Raw genomic sequence first — 14,152 nt, forward strand, 5'->3', positions numbered from 1 at the left:
CCTCCTCTGTCCTATGGGAAGGAGGAGAGAGACTCCTCATGTGGCCCACCTGGGCTGGGTCTCTGTGTTTGTCCTAATGGACCTCATGCTCTCTCACTAGGAGGAGGAAGACCAGGAGGAGGAAGATGATGATGAAGATGACGACGACACTGATGATCTAGATGAGCTTGACACTGACCAGCTGCTGGAGGCAGAGCTGGAGGAGGATGACAACAATGAGAACGCAGGGGAGGATGGGGACAATGACTTTTCCCCCTCTGACGAGGAGCTAGCAAACCTGCTCGAAGAGGGAGAGGAGGGAGAGGATGAAGACTCTGATGCGGATGAGGAAGTGGAACTGATCCTGGGGGACAGTAAGTCTAGGGTTGACCATGAGGCTGAGCCCAGGCACCCAGGGAAAGGGCTTTCCCTCTGCCAGCCCAGCAGGCAGGCCACACTAGGGTTCTGCGCCCCATAACTAGAGTTACCACCCAGGCCCTTGAGGAAAAGCAGTTTCACATCACTGATCCTCTGTGCTCCTGTCGTGACGACTCCTTAACCAAGTGGCTGTTATCTCTTGAAAACAGCGGTAGGCAGACTTCTGTAAAGGCTGGACAGTAAATAATTTTGGCTTTGTGGGCCATATGGTCTCTTTTGCAGCTACTCAGCTTTGTTGTAGTGTGAGAGCAGCCTGAGACAAGACATAAATGAAAAATGTGACTGTGTTCTAATAAAACTTTATAAAAATAGCTGGTGAGTTTGGTTTGGCTCATGGGCTGTAGTTTGTCAATCCCTGCTTCAGAGAATTAGCCTTAGAATGGAAGGCAAAAGTGTAGTTCTCCCAAGAGGCAGAGCTGGCATTGTCAGATGCAGCTGCTACCTGCTCCTTTCTAAAGTTGTAAAGAAATAAAAGCCCTCTTGGGGGTTGGAGCCCCTTCCTGTCTGCTTTTCTTATCCTTCTTAAAGGCCAGGAGACAAATATTTCTCTTGGGCTTCTGTTTGTCCCTCCCTCCCCTTTCTTATTCCAAGTTTTGAAGAACAAGCTCCAGTTTTTCTAGTACTTTCCCATTAGGACAGTCTGAAGTCAAGCTGTCCCGACAGTACTTATGGACCTTGAATAAATCAGCTGATAGTTCTAAGAGTCTGTGAGCTCTGCAGCTATACTCTGCATGTTTTAAGAGGACATATTTGGCAGCATCACTGTGACGTGTGTCACTGTTGACTGACTCCTGCTTGCTGTGGTCCTGGTTCTTCCTAGTGCTGCCCTGCCTGACTGGGGAGTAATCCCTGTGATATCCAGTCATTTTTCATGTAGCTAACGTGGCCAGCATTTCCACAGCCGCAGTAGGTATTATGCTTGTTGTGGTAGCCAGTAACCATCTGTGGCCATTAAAATTTTAATTAAATTAAAAATTCAGTCCCTCATTTTCGTGTCCACATGTCAAGTGCTCAGTAGCCACATGTGGCTACCATATTGAACAGCACAGATATAGAACATATACATCACTGAAGAAAATTTTATTGTGCTGGCCTAAGCCAACAAACACCAAGCCTCTTCAGAGTAGATGCTTGGCTTTTATAGTCATTGGCATTTTGGTGGTGGGGGCAGAGGGAGTATGTATGTATGGTAGGAGAGGAGAGGGTGGGTGGCAGTGTATGTTTAAGCATCTATGTATAAAAGATTCTCCCGTTCCACACTGACCTGAATCCATTTTCTTTGGGATAAATCTTACACATGCTTCTAGCTCTTTAAGATTGCAGGCAGTTGGTTTAGGGGACACTGTCTTTCTTACAAGTCCTCTTGCCAGAGTTGCATTTTGAGGAAGCTCTGTGGGGCTGGGAGGGATTGCCTTATATCTGCCCATGTGCTGTTTGCCAACTTCCATTTTTCATACTTGGAGGTTGGGGTGATTCATTGAAGGAGGACTTCGCTTGTCCCTAGCGATGGTCAGAGAGCCAGGTAAGAGGGGCTAAGGGCAAGGGAAACGTGACAATATTGATGGGAATAATAAGGAAAGTTTTATTGAATTTTTTTGTCACCTGTGACACGTGGGCACAAGTTCTGTTTCCCTTCAATTACAAGTAATAAGGTAGGTCAGGGGAGCAGCTGGTACCCCCGACCTAAGAGTATCACTGATTTTTCCCTTCTCAGTTTGAATATAAAGTAATTTTGTATTTGTCCTGTAAAATTACTGCTTCCTTTAGTCTTTTGCTGTTTATGCTAGGAACTTCTTTTAAGCCCAGGAGGTAATCTGGAAAACCCTAATCCTATCAAGAGAATCTTCCTTTAACTAGGTGGGAATATTTATGATGTGAAAATGCCATTATAGATGACAAGTTGAGGACATGTCCGTTCTCAGCTCTAGAAGTGATGTGGTGACGTAGAGGTGGCATGTGCAACGTGTATACCCTATTGCTTTTTCTCTTTTATAGAGACTGACAGCAGCTCGAAACAGAGCAGAAACAGGGAGCACCCTCTGTATCTTTGGTTTGCTGATATTTTGCTTTACATTAATCATCTGGCGCATTAGCTCTAAACCTTTCGGTGCTTGTGGAGCCCTTTTAGGATATGATGAAAAACGTTGTGGCTATAGAAAACCACAGCCATGTGCCCTCCATGTAACCTTGCATAGCCCCCAGATCCCAGAGATCCATCAGTTGATTTCAGGTGTAGAACCCCAGCCCTAGGAAGAGAAACACCTTGACTCTGAGGTCTTTGTTCCTCTGTTCCAGTCACTCCTGCCCCCTCTCAAAAGCCTGTATGTTGTAGAGCAATAGGCAGGGATTGACTGTAACACTGACTGCCTTTGCTTCCAGGGCCTTTCAGAGGGAGAGGTCCCGAAAAGGGTCTGGGTTTGGGTCTCTTTAACATTCGGAGGATGAGAAACGGCTAAGGAAGGTAGAGAAAGGAGTCCTGCCACCTGACCAGCAGGAGGGGAATCAGTGCCTGACCCCTGAAAGTTCTCCATTAAACCCTGTGCCTGACAGTTATTTGCTCAAAGAAGAGTGTGGTGTTATCCTCCTTCAGCTGCATTTACAGTCATTAGATGCGATGCAGAGTTAAGATTCTTAACTCTCAGTAGCTCTACGGCTGATGGTTAGCTGGGTCCCAGGCAGGTGGGTCTGGCATTGTTCGTTCATAGATCACATGAGCACAGGGGGATTCTTCTGAGGTCTGCCATGGGCCCAGCACACACTGCTGCGCTTGAGTCCTCCCGCTTCCCTGCTGATGCGTCCTCCTGGAGTCAAGGAAGCTGATGAGGCTTAGTTTGTGGTTTAGCTGTGTCAGGTATTAGTTTGATCTCCATCCTGTTTTCCCCACTCCTCACCAATGAAGTCAGGCCATGCTTGTGCCCTGTTTGACCCAGGAACACTGGTTTTTCCTGCCATCACTTTTGCTTACCTTCAGGACTTCATCACGGCCATGCTTTTCTTGGTTTTACTTTATCCATTTCGGTTTTCTTCCTGAAGGAGATTGTAGTGAATGGAAGGTTTGGGAACATGCAGTTCTTCATCAGCTTTCCCCGAGTGGAGTCTCAGGTACCTGGGAAAGGGCCGATGAGGGATTCTTTGGAACCAGTGGCTGTCCCTCTCCTCATGGGAATCCCAGGGCCTATGGGCATGTTTGCAGGGCCCCAGCTCAGGACCTGTTGGCCCACTTCCCTGGGGACCTTGTTAAAATTGTTTCACAGCTTCCTGAGCTGAGACTGATCAAAATGGGCGCTAAGACCTTTTCTTTACCTTCACTCAGCAAACACCAGAGCTATGTACTATGTTTCTCTCTGATTTCTATCATTCAGACACAGTGTATCTATCTCATTTTGAGGGTTCTTTTTTTGTTACCACCTAGTTTCACCTCTTAATGGATCCTTCCAGAGGTGTTCCTGTGGTCTTTTCATTGGCTGGAAGGCATGTGGTCAAGCAGAGGCCCAGAGACACAGTGCCACCTTCCAGGGTGTCATAGCTACTCCCTGCTGGCCTCCAGCCCAGTTTCTCTGGTACTGCTGCAAGCTCTAGCACGTACCTTTTTGGGAATTTGTTCCCTGCAGATTATATTTAGAAATTTCAGAGGAATGAATCCTAGGTTGAGTACCTCTGCCTTTATGAGGTCTTCTGAGAACAGAGTGGCTGAGTTTAAGAGAAATCTCATCCTTGCTTGGGCTCAGCCTGCCTTTTTAGTGGTCCTGGGGGTCAGGCAGGCCTGTGCCCACCCCTAAGCGACTCCAGAGGCCAAAGAACTACACAGGCTCACTCACTGCTCCCATCATCCCTGCCCTTTGCAGCCATTCAAAACGCCATGGGTGAAAGCTTCAGAGGGGGCTTGCCTGGTCCCTTTAGGGCCTTTCAAGCAGGAGGAAGAACTTCTAGGAAGCAAGAGGACACTACCTCCAGGTGCTTTGAAAGTTAAGCAAGCAAGAGGTCCCAAAGGTAACTACCATTGCCCAAACAGTATATTCTCCGGAGCCAGCTCCAAGGAGTTAATTGGTGTGTTTTCTCCTTTCTGGAAACTGGTAATTAACCTTGCTCAGGCATAAATTTGTGTGTATGCAGGTGCTTTCTTCCTGAAAGCTTCCTCTAAGTTTAGTGTGTAATCTAGTCTCTCCCTTTCCTTACCTTTCAGCCGACAGCTCTGACAACTCTGATTTGGAAGATGACATCATCTTATCTCTAAATGAGTGAGGAGCCATCACCACGTGGAAGAGATTCTTGGCAGGCGAGAAACTGAGTCAAATGAATTCAGAACATCTTCCCTTCCCTTTCTCCCAGGGCTCTTTTAAGGAACTGCATGCCCTGCATTCAGAGGATTATGATTTAGAGTCTCACTGGAATCTGAGAGTCCTTCTAAAAACAATAACAACCACAAAAAAAGACAACAGGGGTTAGGCCCTATTCTGCTTCCCCCTTCTCCTAGGATGGACATATCTTTCCTCAAGGGGAAAAAAAAAGTCTCTGGGGTTATTTCACAATATATTTTCTTTGTATAATGTTCTTTACTTAAAGAACAAGAAATAGTTTTTTATAAAACTTAAAAAGAAAAAAAAAAAGGCATTTATAACTGAGGGTATGAACTTATATCCACCAGGTCTCTTGTCCCTGCACTTCATTTTCTATGGAAGAAAATGATGTCTAAAGAAAAATATAGAGGCATTTTTACATACGTATTTAAATGAAAAGGAAAATCATGGTTTCTTAAATTGATAAGGATTAAGAATATTTTATTATAAATATAATATATGATTTTTTAACCTGTTTTGTTGCCTCATATGCTGTCAGGTTAATTTGTTTTCCTTCATGCCACAGGTGGGGAGGAGGTTCTGCTTGTTTGCTGAGTAAATGCCTAGGTTCACCCACCTTCATGGTTTGGGGGCAGCAAGGTCATTGTGGATATTGGTTTTGTGGAGTTGAGGGAACTTAGGATATAAGTTCACTTCCTCTATTTTTCTTTGTGATTCAGTTTTTCAAAAATCTTTTTTTCTCCCCTTTCTCCCCAATGTGGAAATTACAAATCAAAGGCCTTTTTCTTTAATGTAAAGTGTATTTATTTAAAAAAAATACAAAATAAACTACAAGTCTGTCTTTGTTTGTTTATGGCCTTTCCCTGTTCTCTTTTACCAAAGTGGGGTCTGTCCCTTTCCTTGCAGATCTACCCAGGCAGTAGACGCCTTTCAAGAGAGGCAGTCCAGGATGGGGTGAGAACACATTCTGCCCAAACAAAGCATGCTGGGGAGAAAAGCAGCTTAGTCATAGCATCTAACCCTGGTCTGCTGCTTGCCCCCTGAGGAGGATGGGGCAGGGGGCAGAGGAGGGTGCTCAGGGCACTGTCCACTGTGCACGCATCTCTCTGTCCTGGGTTCTGAAGCAAGAAGGCAGCTCCGGAGTATAGATTTGGTGGAGCTGGATCGTTAGGGGTCCTGGAATGTTGTGGAGCAATGAACTGGCAAAGCTAAGGAGTGAAAGCATTTTGGCCATCCCTATAGTTGGGTGACTGTCATTACTGTTTTCTTAAGGGAGTGTAACAGTAGACCTGGGCAGTTCTTCAGTTTTGGCAGTTTAGGGGCAGCTGGGGCTTGGTCAGGCTGGGTTTGCAGGCACTTCACAGGCCTCTACAACTGGCCTATGAGGAAACTGTACTACTATCAGGAAAAGTACCAGGTGCTCTTACCTGTCCACTCACCCCCCACCCGCTTCTTACCCATAATAAATAGGAGACCCTAGTCTCTTTCTTCCTTTGAATTTGCCCAGTTTCTGTCATGTAGGTATTTATAGCTAAAGAGACTTTTCTCCCTTTGCTGAGATAAGAGGACAAATCTGTGACGTAAACAAGCAAGACAAGACAGCTAAAACTCACCAGGGGCTGGTAAAGCCCTGCTGGGCCTCGGAGCACCACACAGTTCATCACACACACTGAAGTGGGCCTGTGTCACACAGGCACCTCTTGGTCCTCTAGAGAGCGGAGGTCTCAGCTCTTAAGTTGCTTCATGCCTCAGCTTAAATGGATTGCTAACACCTAACCAGTAGACTAGTCTGACGGCTGGTGCATTAGAAGAAAACAGGTTATAAGTCAAGAAGTACTAAACGCATCGTATTCTAGTCATTAACTCAACCGAGCTACAGCCTCTCTGAACTCTGCCAGTAGCTCTTGGGAGCACCCAGAGGTCTCTTGGGTGGAGATGGGGGCCTGTAATAAGAAAGCTGAATCCTGGTTGACTTGACAACACACCCTTAGGGAAGTGCCCTGAGAGGCTAAGGAAACATCAGCCCTCTTCATCTGCCAGAGCTCGTGCTCTCAAGTCAAGTAGGAAGAAACACAGAACGGTAGCAAACCACCAATGAGTTAAATTTCCCCTTATGTTGATTTTTGCCTCTAAGCCATGACCTCAGAAAAGACCTGAACCTCAGGTGGAGTTACTGGTTGCCTGCAGTTAAACGGTTCTGTCTCTGGGGGCAGCGTCATAAACCAACCAAGGCCTTGACCACCTGACCTACCCTCGTTAGTGCTGGCCAAGGCCTTTCTGAGACGTTACAGAACCTGCTAGGTCTTAAGAGTGGAAGGAAGGAATTGAGAAAAGGAGGATGGTCACACAGAGGGAAAACTAGTACAGTTTGGGGCCAGAGAGCATCTATCCCTCAAGAAGAGTAAACAACGCGAGGGTTTAAGCATCCTCTCCAACCAGACTTTCTGGTCTGTGACCCTACCTCACCTGCTCTAAACACGATGAGGCCCATTCCTACTTCTGGTGGTTCCAGCTGCCTGGAATGGTGTAGCTGTGGCCAGCTGTGCCCCACACTGCTCTACTCAGATACCTGGCAGTTGTGGCCAAAGCTCAAGGACAAACAGGCAAATAAACACACTTAACACTTCCTTGTGTTTTCTGTTATGAATGCGTTTGTTCGCTCACAAGCACCAGCTGAAGCCCAGTACGCAGTACTTCCCCAGGCGCCTTCCTTCCCATTTAAATCTCTAAGGTCTTGAAAAGTCACCTCTTTCACTGTCCTTGTGGAGAGGCATGTATTCTCCATGAGGTCCGCACTGAGCCCCAGCCTCCATCTCAGGAACTGTCTCTCTTAAAACATCCCAGCTGTCACCTGCGCTGCCTCGTGCCAGCCAAGGTAGTGGACCAGACCTAGAGAGAGGACAGCACGGTCAACAGAACCCGGAGTTCCTGGTCCTTTGGGGGCTCATTTCCCTTACCGGAGCATCTGTTCTCCCTCAGCCTTGACAATAATCCTTTTGGAACATCTAAACTGCCACAGACATTCTGAAGAATAGTGTTTGGGTTGTGTTCTACAGTGACAAATGCTGTGTGACTGATATCCCATCCTGGTCCCTGACACTGACTGGCTTCATCTGCCAGTGCTGGCCATGCTGCCTTAGTAGAAACAAGTGGCCACAGAAGTTAAGACACTTTTCAAGCCTTATTTCCCTCCCAGCTTGAGGATGCCTCCACATCAAACCCCCCCCCACCGCCCCGCCCACTGTAGCTCAGCTTGAATAGCTTTGAGCTCTAGCGCTGCCCAACGCCTCGGCAACCGTGACTTTTCCCCACAGAAGCACCTATCTGCTAGTGGTCTCCACCTCTGCAATATCAGGGCAAGAGGCCTAGGCACAAGCACCCACCTGGTACCTGGGAAAGTTACGTCAGTTAACGAGCATCTTCCTAACCCACTGTACTCAAAAACTCTTCAGGCCAGGGATTCAGCGTCTCTCACAGAGCTCTAGTGACTGGGTAGAGGCCCACTCCATTTACACATCAGCCCCAGACAATCAAAGGAAAAGCTAGAATTCACAAACACCAGGAAAAGTTTAAGAACCAAGGAAAGCAGCCTCCCACCCTCCATTCCAGCATCTGGCCTCCACTGTCGCTGGGAGTCTGAGACAGCTGTCTCCAACTGGGTATCCCTGGGCTGCTTCATTAAGGCTAGAAGGGAGGCTGAACAAGTGGAGGCCCCACGGATCTATGGCACCAAGACCCCAATATTGCACTGCTCCTCCCATGACTACAAGACCACACAACTGCTAAGGTTTACCTGCTTTCAAACAGGCCTGAAGACTAGGTGTTTTGTTCAACAGCTAGAGCTCAAACTGATGGACACACACATTGTTTAGGGCAGGAAAACAAAAAACTAGCACAGCTGCTGGCTAGACTTAGGCTCAAGCCCTTCCTGTGCATGGGCTCTGCTCAGGACAGTGTGGCAGGGTCCAAAATGAACCCCACCTGCTCTCAGCCAAGATTAAAAACAAATGTGAATATAGTCCTGACTCAGCCCAAAGAGCTGAGGGGCTGAGAGCCACTAATGCAGCAGGACTGTAAGATACGCTAGTGGTGGAAAGATGATGTAGGGCATTTGTTTGCATGCAGCGGGGAAAAGTCTTCCATCCTTTGAGGAAAAAAACGATTAAACCAGGACTCTGAACAGGATTAAAAATCCATCCTCTGACAAAGGCTTTACTGACAACTTTCCATACAGTTAGTCAAAAAATAAAAAAATACAGAACACAGCAGACAGTATCTCATACACTAGAAACCAACATGACAGGAATCCCTTCTCATCACTGTAAAAAAAACCCCCAAAACCTAAGAACTTACTTTTGATGGGGGACAGGACTTTGGTCCCCTACCAAATGAACCGAAATAACCCAGCAGAGAATTCAAACCAAGGGGGTAAGATGGGCGGAGTGGGTCATTTTAAAATAACTGCTTTTGTGACAAACGAGCTGGAAAAGACAGGTTTGGGCTAGGCTGTGTCTCTCACTATAACTATCACCATGTGTTCTTCCTCTAGCTTGCCCAATGTCCTCAGTGCTGACTGGAGGTACTGCTGTGAAAAGTCGCAGGGCGGGAAGGCATAGAGCATGCCCGTGCTGTCTCTGCCCTTAGACCCACCCACTGGCAGGCTGATCACCCCTGCAGCCTGCTTCTGTTTCAAGTAGGAGACCAGGTTCCTGAGAAGCCGCCTCTGAAGGCCTGGCTCCACCGTGGGCATCCCCTCAGTGCCAGGCCCACTGGGGGTCGCCTGTGTGGCTAGGAGCACTGCGTAGCCGTTGGGGCTCCCCTGCTTGATGCGTCGTGTGACCTCATCGAGCTTGGGCTGGTCCAGTCGAAGGCGCTGGGCAATCTTCAGCTGGGTCAGCTTACTCCCGGAGGTGTGGTCTTTGAGGAGACTGCTGATAACCCCCTGGTCCCCCTCTAGGATGTGCATAGATGTCGGGAAGCAGCTGTTTTTCAACACCAGAAGCCCATTCCAACCCAGCTGCAGTGTCTGGGCATACTCTGAAAGATTCTTGAGCTTTTTGGTCTCGTGTTTTGGCTCTTCAAGAGGCTTGGGCTCAGCCTCAGTGGTCCGATGATTGCGCTCGCTCTCTCGTGCCTTCTTCCCGTGGGAAGAGTCTGGAGCCTCATGATGGTGGTGGTGGCTCCGCTCCTCAGCCCCGTGTCTGCTGTTGCTGAGGGAGTTACTGCTCGATTCCTTGGTCCCTTCACTGGAATGGTTTTCCTTGCGGCTGCGCTCAGGGGTGCGGTCAGAGCCTCGGTCCACAGGCTGCCCACCACCCTTGGTCCTGCTCCGTTCCTCATAAGGGGAGTGCGTTGTCCTCCCACGATCACTGGAAAGGCTCCGGCGCTTCCGCCTGTCCTCCCAGGGCTTGGGCAGGACCCGGTCCCCATCTCCTCCCCAGCGCTCACCACTGCGGCTGCGCACTGACCGGCTGTAGCCCTCGAGGCTGTTTCGGCGGTCAGAGCTTTTACTGGGGCTGGTCCAGTCCCCTTCCAAAAATGTCCGGTCTCGGTCTGAGTACAGAAGGTGTGGGGGGGTCCTATCCCGCACCCGCAGGTCGGCATCCAGGTTTCGGTGCCGGGTATATCCGTCTGGGAGCAGCTCGTAATGCACAGGGAGGGGTGAGGGCTGGTACTGCTGGGGATACCGAGTCTCCTCTGCTTTGGCAAAATCCACGCGCAGCCTGCGATCTGGCCCTCCCAAGGGAAAGCCCCTCATTTTAGCACAGGCGGCCTGGGCTGCGTCCAAGCTCTCGTACTGGATGTAGGCAAAGCTATCACCTTTGACATGATCAATGGTCCGAATGCTCCCAAAGCGGTCAAACTCCCGGGCCAGAGCTGCTAGTGAGGTGTTAGGTCCCAGGCCACCCACCCAGAGGCGAGTAGTGGGGTTGGCCTTACCATATCCTATCTTAATGGGGTTGCGGCCAATCACCCGACCCGACATGGCCACCTTAGCCCTGTGGGCCATGTCTAGGTTCTGGAATTTGAGAAAGGCATACGCACCGCCCTGACCACGGGCGGGTCTCTTGATGACCACCTCCTCAATGATGCCATACTTCTCGAAAGCCCGTCGCAGCTCCACTTCTGACACGCTGTGGTCCAGGTTCCCGATGAAGAGGTTGCGCGTGGCCCGCTGGTCGTCCTCAGGCATCAAGTCCTCCTCGCACACCGCCGGGTAGCCGTAGGGTCGCCCACGGTCATCATACAGCCCGTAATAGTCCAGGGCCCGTTCCCTGGATAGTCCTACGGCGGCGGCGGCGGCGGCAGCATCCAGGGCAAAGGCTGCAGCGGCGTGGCGGGCGCGGGGCTCCCGCAGTGGCGGGGCGGCAACCGGGGACAGCGAACGCTGCTTGTACTGGTAGCCGCCATGCAGCGGGAGGTAGCCGAGTGGGTCGGTGGGCGCGGGCGGCCCCGGGGGCGGCGTGGAGGCGGCGGCGCTGCTGCTGCTGCTTCTCCGGCTGCTCCCGCCGCCGCCACCGCCGCCGCCGCGCAGGTACACGGGCTCCACCTTGAGCGGACGGTCGTAGAGCAGCAGCTGGCGAGCCAGGGCGTGCTGGCGGGCCTCACGCGCGTCCTGCGGGTGCCGGAAGTTCACGTAGGCCACGCGGCCCAGCTCAGGCGTGTGGGACAGGCGCAAGCTGATCTCGCCGAAGCGCTTGAATTGGTGGAAGAGCCGGTCTTCGAGGTGCTCGGCAGGCAGCGCGGGACTCAGGCTGCTGATGAGCAGCGTCTTGTACTCGGGCGCGGCCGCTGATGAGCCGGGACCCGCGGGCTCGGCCCCGGGCGGCGGCGGAGGTGGCGGCAGTGGAGACGCGCGGGGCGAAGCGCCTGACGCGCCTGGGTCCCCCGAGGCCTTGCCGCCGCGGCCCCCGCCGCCGGCGCCCGAGCCTGAGGAGCGGCCGCTGCTCGCACGGTGATTCGCGTCCCCGGCGCCGCGGCCGTCGCGATGCCCGCCGCCGCCGCCGCCGCCCCCGCTACCGCGGGGTTTGTCGCGGGCCCGTGTTGGAACGGGGTGCTTGGCGCCGCCCGAGGCCTTGTGCGCCGCCCGCCGCCCGCCCGCCTCCGCCTCCCGTTCGCGCTCCCGCGGCCGCTTGGCCGACGATGACGAGCCGCGCCCGCTCGGGCTCGAATCTCGCTCGCTCTGCCTCTTCATGGCGCCGGCGCGGCAGGCGGGCGGGCGGCCCGCAGGCCCCTCACAGCGGCGGCGGCGGCGGCCGAGGAGGCAGCGCCCCCGGCGCCGCCATCTTGGACAAAAGGACTCGGCGCGGCGGCGGTGGCGGCGGGGCGGGGCGGGAGCTGCGCCCAGGGCCTGGGCGTAGCGTTATCAGGCTGCGCCGGTCTACCACGTGACCCCGTAGCGGGCGGGGCGAACGGCGCCGGGAGTGCGTCATCGGTCTGCGCCGCCCCGTGCCACGTGACCCCGTGGCAAACGGGAGAGCGCTGCCAGGCTGCGAGCTCTGGCGCCACCGCGCGGCCGGCGTGGCTGAGGCTCGGGACTCCGAGGCGATTGGAGACCTCGAGAAAGCCCCGTAAAGAGGCGGCTGGGTCAAGGCCTGGGACCTCCGCGCCTACAGAGGCAGCCACAGCCTCTTTACGTGGTATTCTCCCCAATTCCAGAACTAGGCTTCGGTGACCCACGTGCTCCGCTACGGCATCTCGACTGGGGTCCGGCATTGACAACCCCAAGGAGTGAAGCACACCGCTCCCTAGGACCCACTCCCGATATCTTGAGTATCCCCTGCGTTGTTCAGGTTCACCTGCAACAGCCCCCCACAAGGCCATGGGGACCGTTGCTATGCATACAGAAAGCGAGATTTGTCTGGGCCCTGGGCACAGAAATCCGAAATAAATCTGCAGTTTCCCAGAGTGGGGATAAGCTACTTGGCGGCACGGGGCCCCACCCTCCGCTCTGGGAATTTGAGCACACAGAGGGCTATAAGGGCCATGGAGCCAAGGCCGAGGCCAAACCCAGTGGTTACCCCGTTTGCCACGCTTACCTCTCCCTGGCCAGTGCCCTCCTATCCACGCCAGGGTGGTGAGGTGAGGGGGAATCCTGCCCAGGTGCCAAGCCCCTTGGGGAAACTTTCATTCTCCACGGATTGTTGCTGGAGGTTCTACCGAATCTGACCCAACCTGAGCCAGAAAAACCGTGGAGTGGGGAAGAGCACACCACAGTTCTTCCCTACCCCCAGGGCCAGAATCCTGTGGGAGGAGCCCCTGCAACAGCTAAGGCAGGTGCAAGAGGAAAATCTTAGAAGAAACACCTGTTAACATTCCACACCTCCATTCAGGAGGCTTCCAGAAAGGAGTTAACCCTTTCATAGATAACCTTAGGGATCAGCCCTAGGGCAGTAGTAGTTAGGCCGTGCTCCCTGCTCAGTGTGGCCTGGAGGCCACAGGAACAGGGACTTAGGGTGCTAGGCTGAAAACAGCTCCATCTCCTAAGACTTATGGCTCCAGTCATGGATTTTGTCAGCACCTTTCAGGGGCTCAGGATACTTTGTGCTTGTTTGATCTTAACGGCCCATCTAATTCCTCCAAACAGGGAACACTTGGCCTAAGAGGCTCCACCTTGCTTTCCTCTCAGTCATGGTGCTGCAGAGGTGAAAAATGTGGGCCTTCTGCCGCCGGGCATTAGTGGAACCCACAGCAGGCTGAGAGGGCCTTTTACGTAGGCAAACTGAATTTAGGAACTGCACCAATGATGTGACCCGAGGTTACAGCAATTCCTTCCTTAGCCCTTCCCTTCAGGTGGTGTCTGTGGGCACAAGGAGCAGAGGTATCTCCACCGAGTCACAGTTCATGCTGATAACTAGGTTTCCCAAGCGCTAACCCCAAAGAGAGCAACTACAAAAACCAGACTCCAGGGGCATGCTCTCAGGCCCTCAACTGTTAGGCTTATTTTGGGTAAACAAAGGCAGCCTCTCATGGGCTCTTTATACAAACTAACTCCTGCCAGTCTTTCAAAATCCCAACTGGGCACCAGAGGCTTAGGACTGACACTAAACTACAAACTCAGATGAGCACATAGATGGCCAGATCTGGACACTGATTGATGGAGGTAGCCAGGCCGTGAGCATCTTTAGAAATGTGACAGTACTGAACATATGCAGTTATTGAAGTCACTGTCCATACAAAACTGCACTAAACCTCAGTCCTGCTTGCAACCAAGTCCCATGTCCGCCTCTCTCATGTGGGTATGACAGTCCCTGCAGGCTGGGGGTATCAAGCCCAGCTTTCTCCTTGAGAACCCCTCCAGTTCTGCACAACCCCACATGCCTCAGCCCCTCTGTCCTGCCCTGGCATCTCCAGCACTGACTGGTTGTTGAGGGACAAACGTGAGTATACCTGAAAACTCTTTGTAAACTGGAAAGCATAAACCGGTGAAATCTTCA

At 52.0% G+C, this 14,152-nt stretch overlaps 2 protein-coding genes across 5 annotated transcripts in view; one reads left to right on the forward strand and one right to left on the reverse strand.

The window, feature by feature from the left end:
- DCAF1 (DDB1 and CUL4 associated factor 1) overlaps positions 1-5,568 on the forward strand; it is an 81,625-nt gene extending 76,057 nt beyond the window's left edge. For 3 of the 4 annotated variants that reach the window (XM_057705511.1, XM_057705512.1, XM_057705513.1), the window contains exons 23-24: positions 101-353; positions 4,263-4,590. In XM_057705511.1, coding sequence (XP_057561494.1) covers positions 101-353; positions 4,263-4,387 — 378 coding nt within the window. In that variant the 3' untranslated portion in view covers positions 4,388-4,590. The other variant, XM_057705514.1, reaches the window with a different exon arrangement.
- Positions 5,569-8,895: 3,327 nt separating this feature from the next.
- On the reverse strand, positions 8,896-12,086 carry RBM15B (RNA binding motif protein 15B). Its single transcript, XM_057705523.1, has one exon. It carries the CDS (start codon positions 11,908-11,910, stop codon positions 9,217-9,219), a length of 2,694 nt encoding a protein of 897 aa, XP_057561506.1. The 5' UTR covers positions 11,911-12,086; the 3' UTR covers positions 8,896-9,216.
- Between the last annotated feature and the right edge of the window lie 2,066 nt (positions 12,087-14,152).

The sequence above is a fragment of the Hippopotamus amphibius genome, chromosome 13 (assembly GCF_030028045.1).
Source record: "Hippopotamus amphibius kiboko isolate mHipAmp2 chromosome 13, mHipAmp2.hap2, whole genome shotgun sequence".
Taxonomy (NCBI): domain Eukaryota; kingdom Metazoa; phylum Chordata; class Mammalia; order Artiodactyla; family Hippopotamidae; genus Hippopotamus; species Hippopotamus amphibius.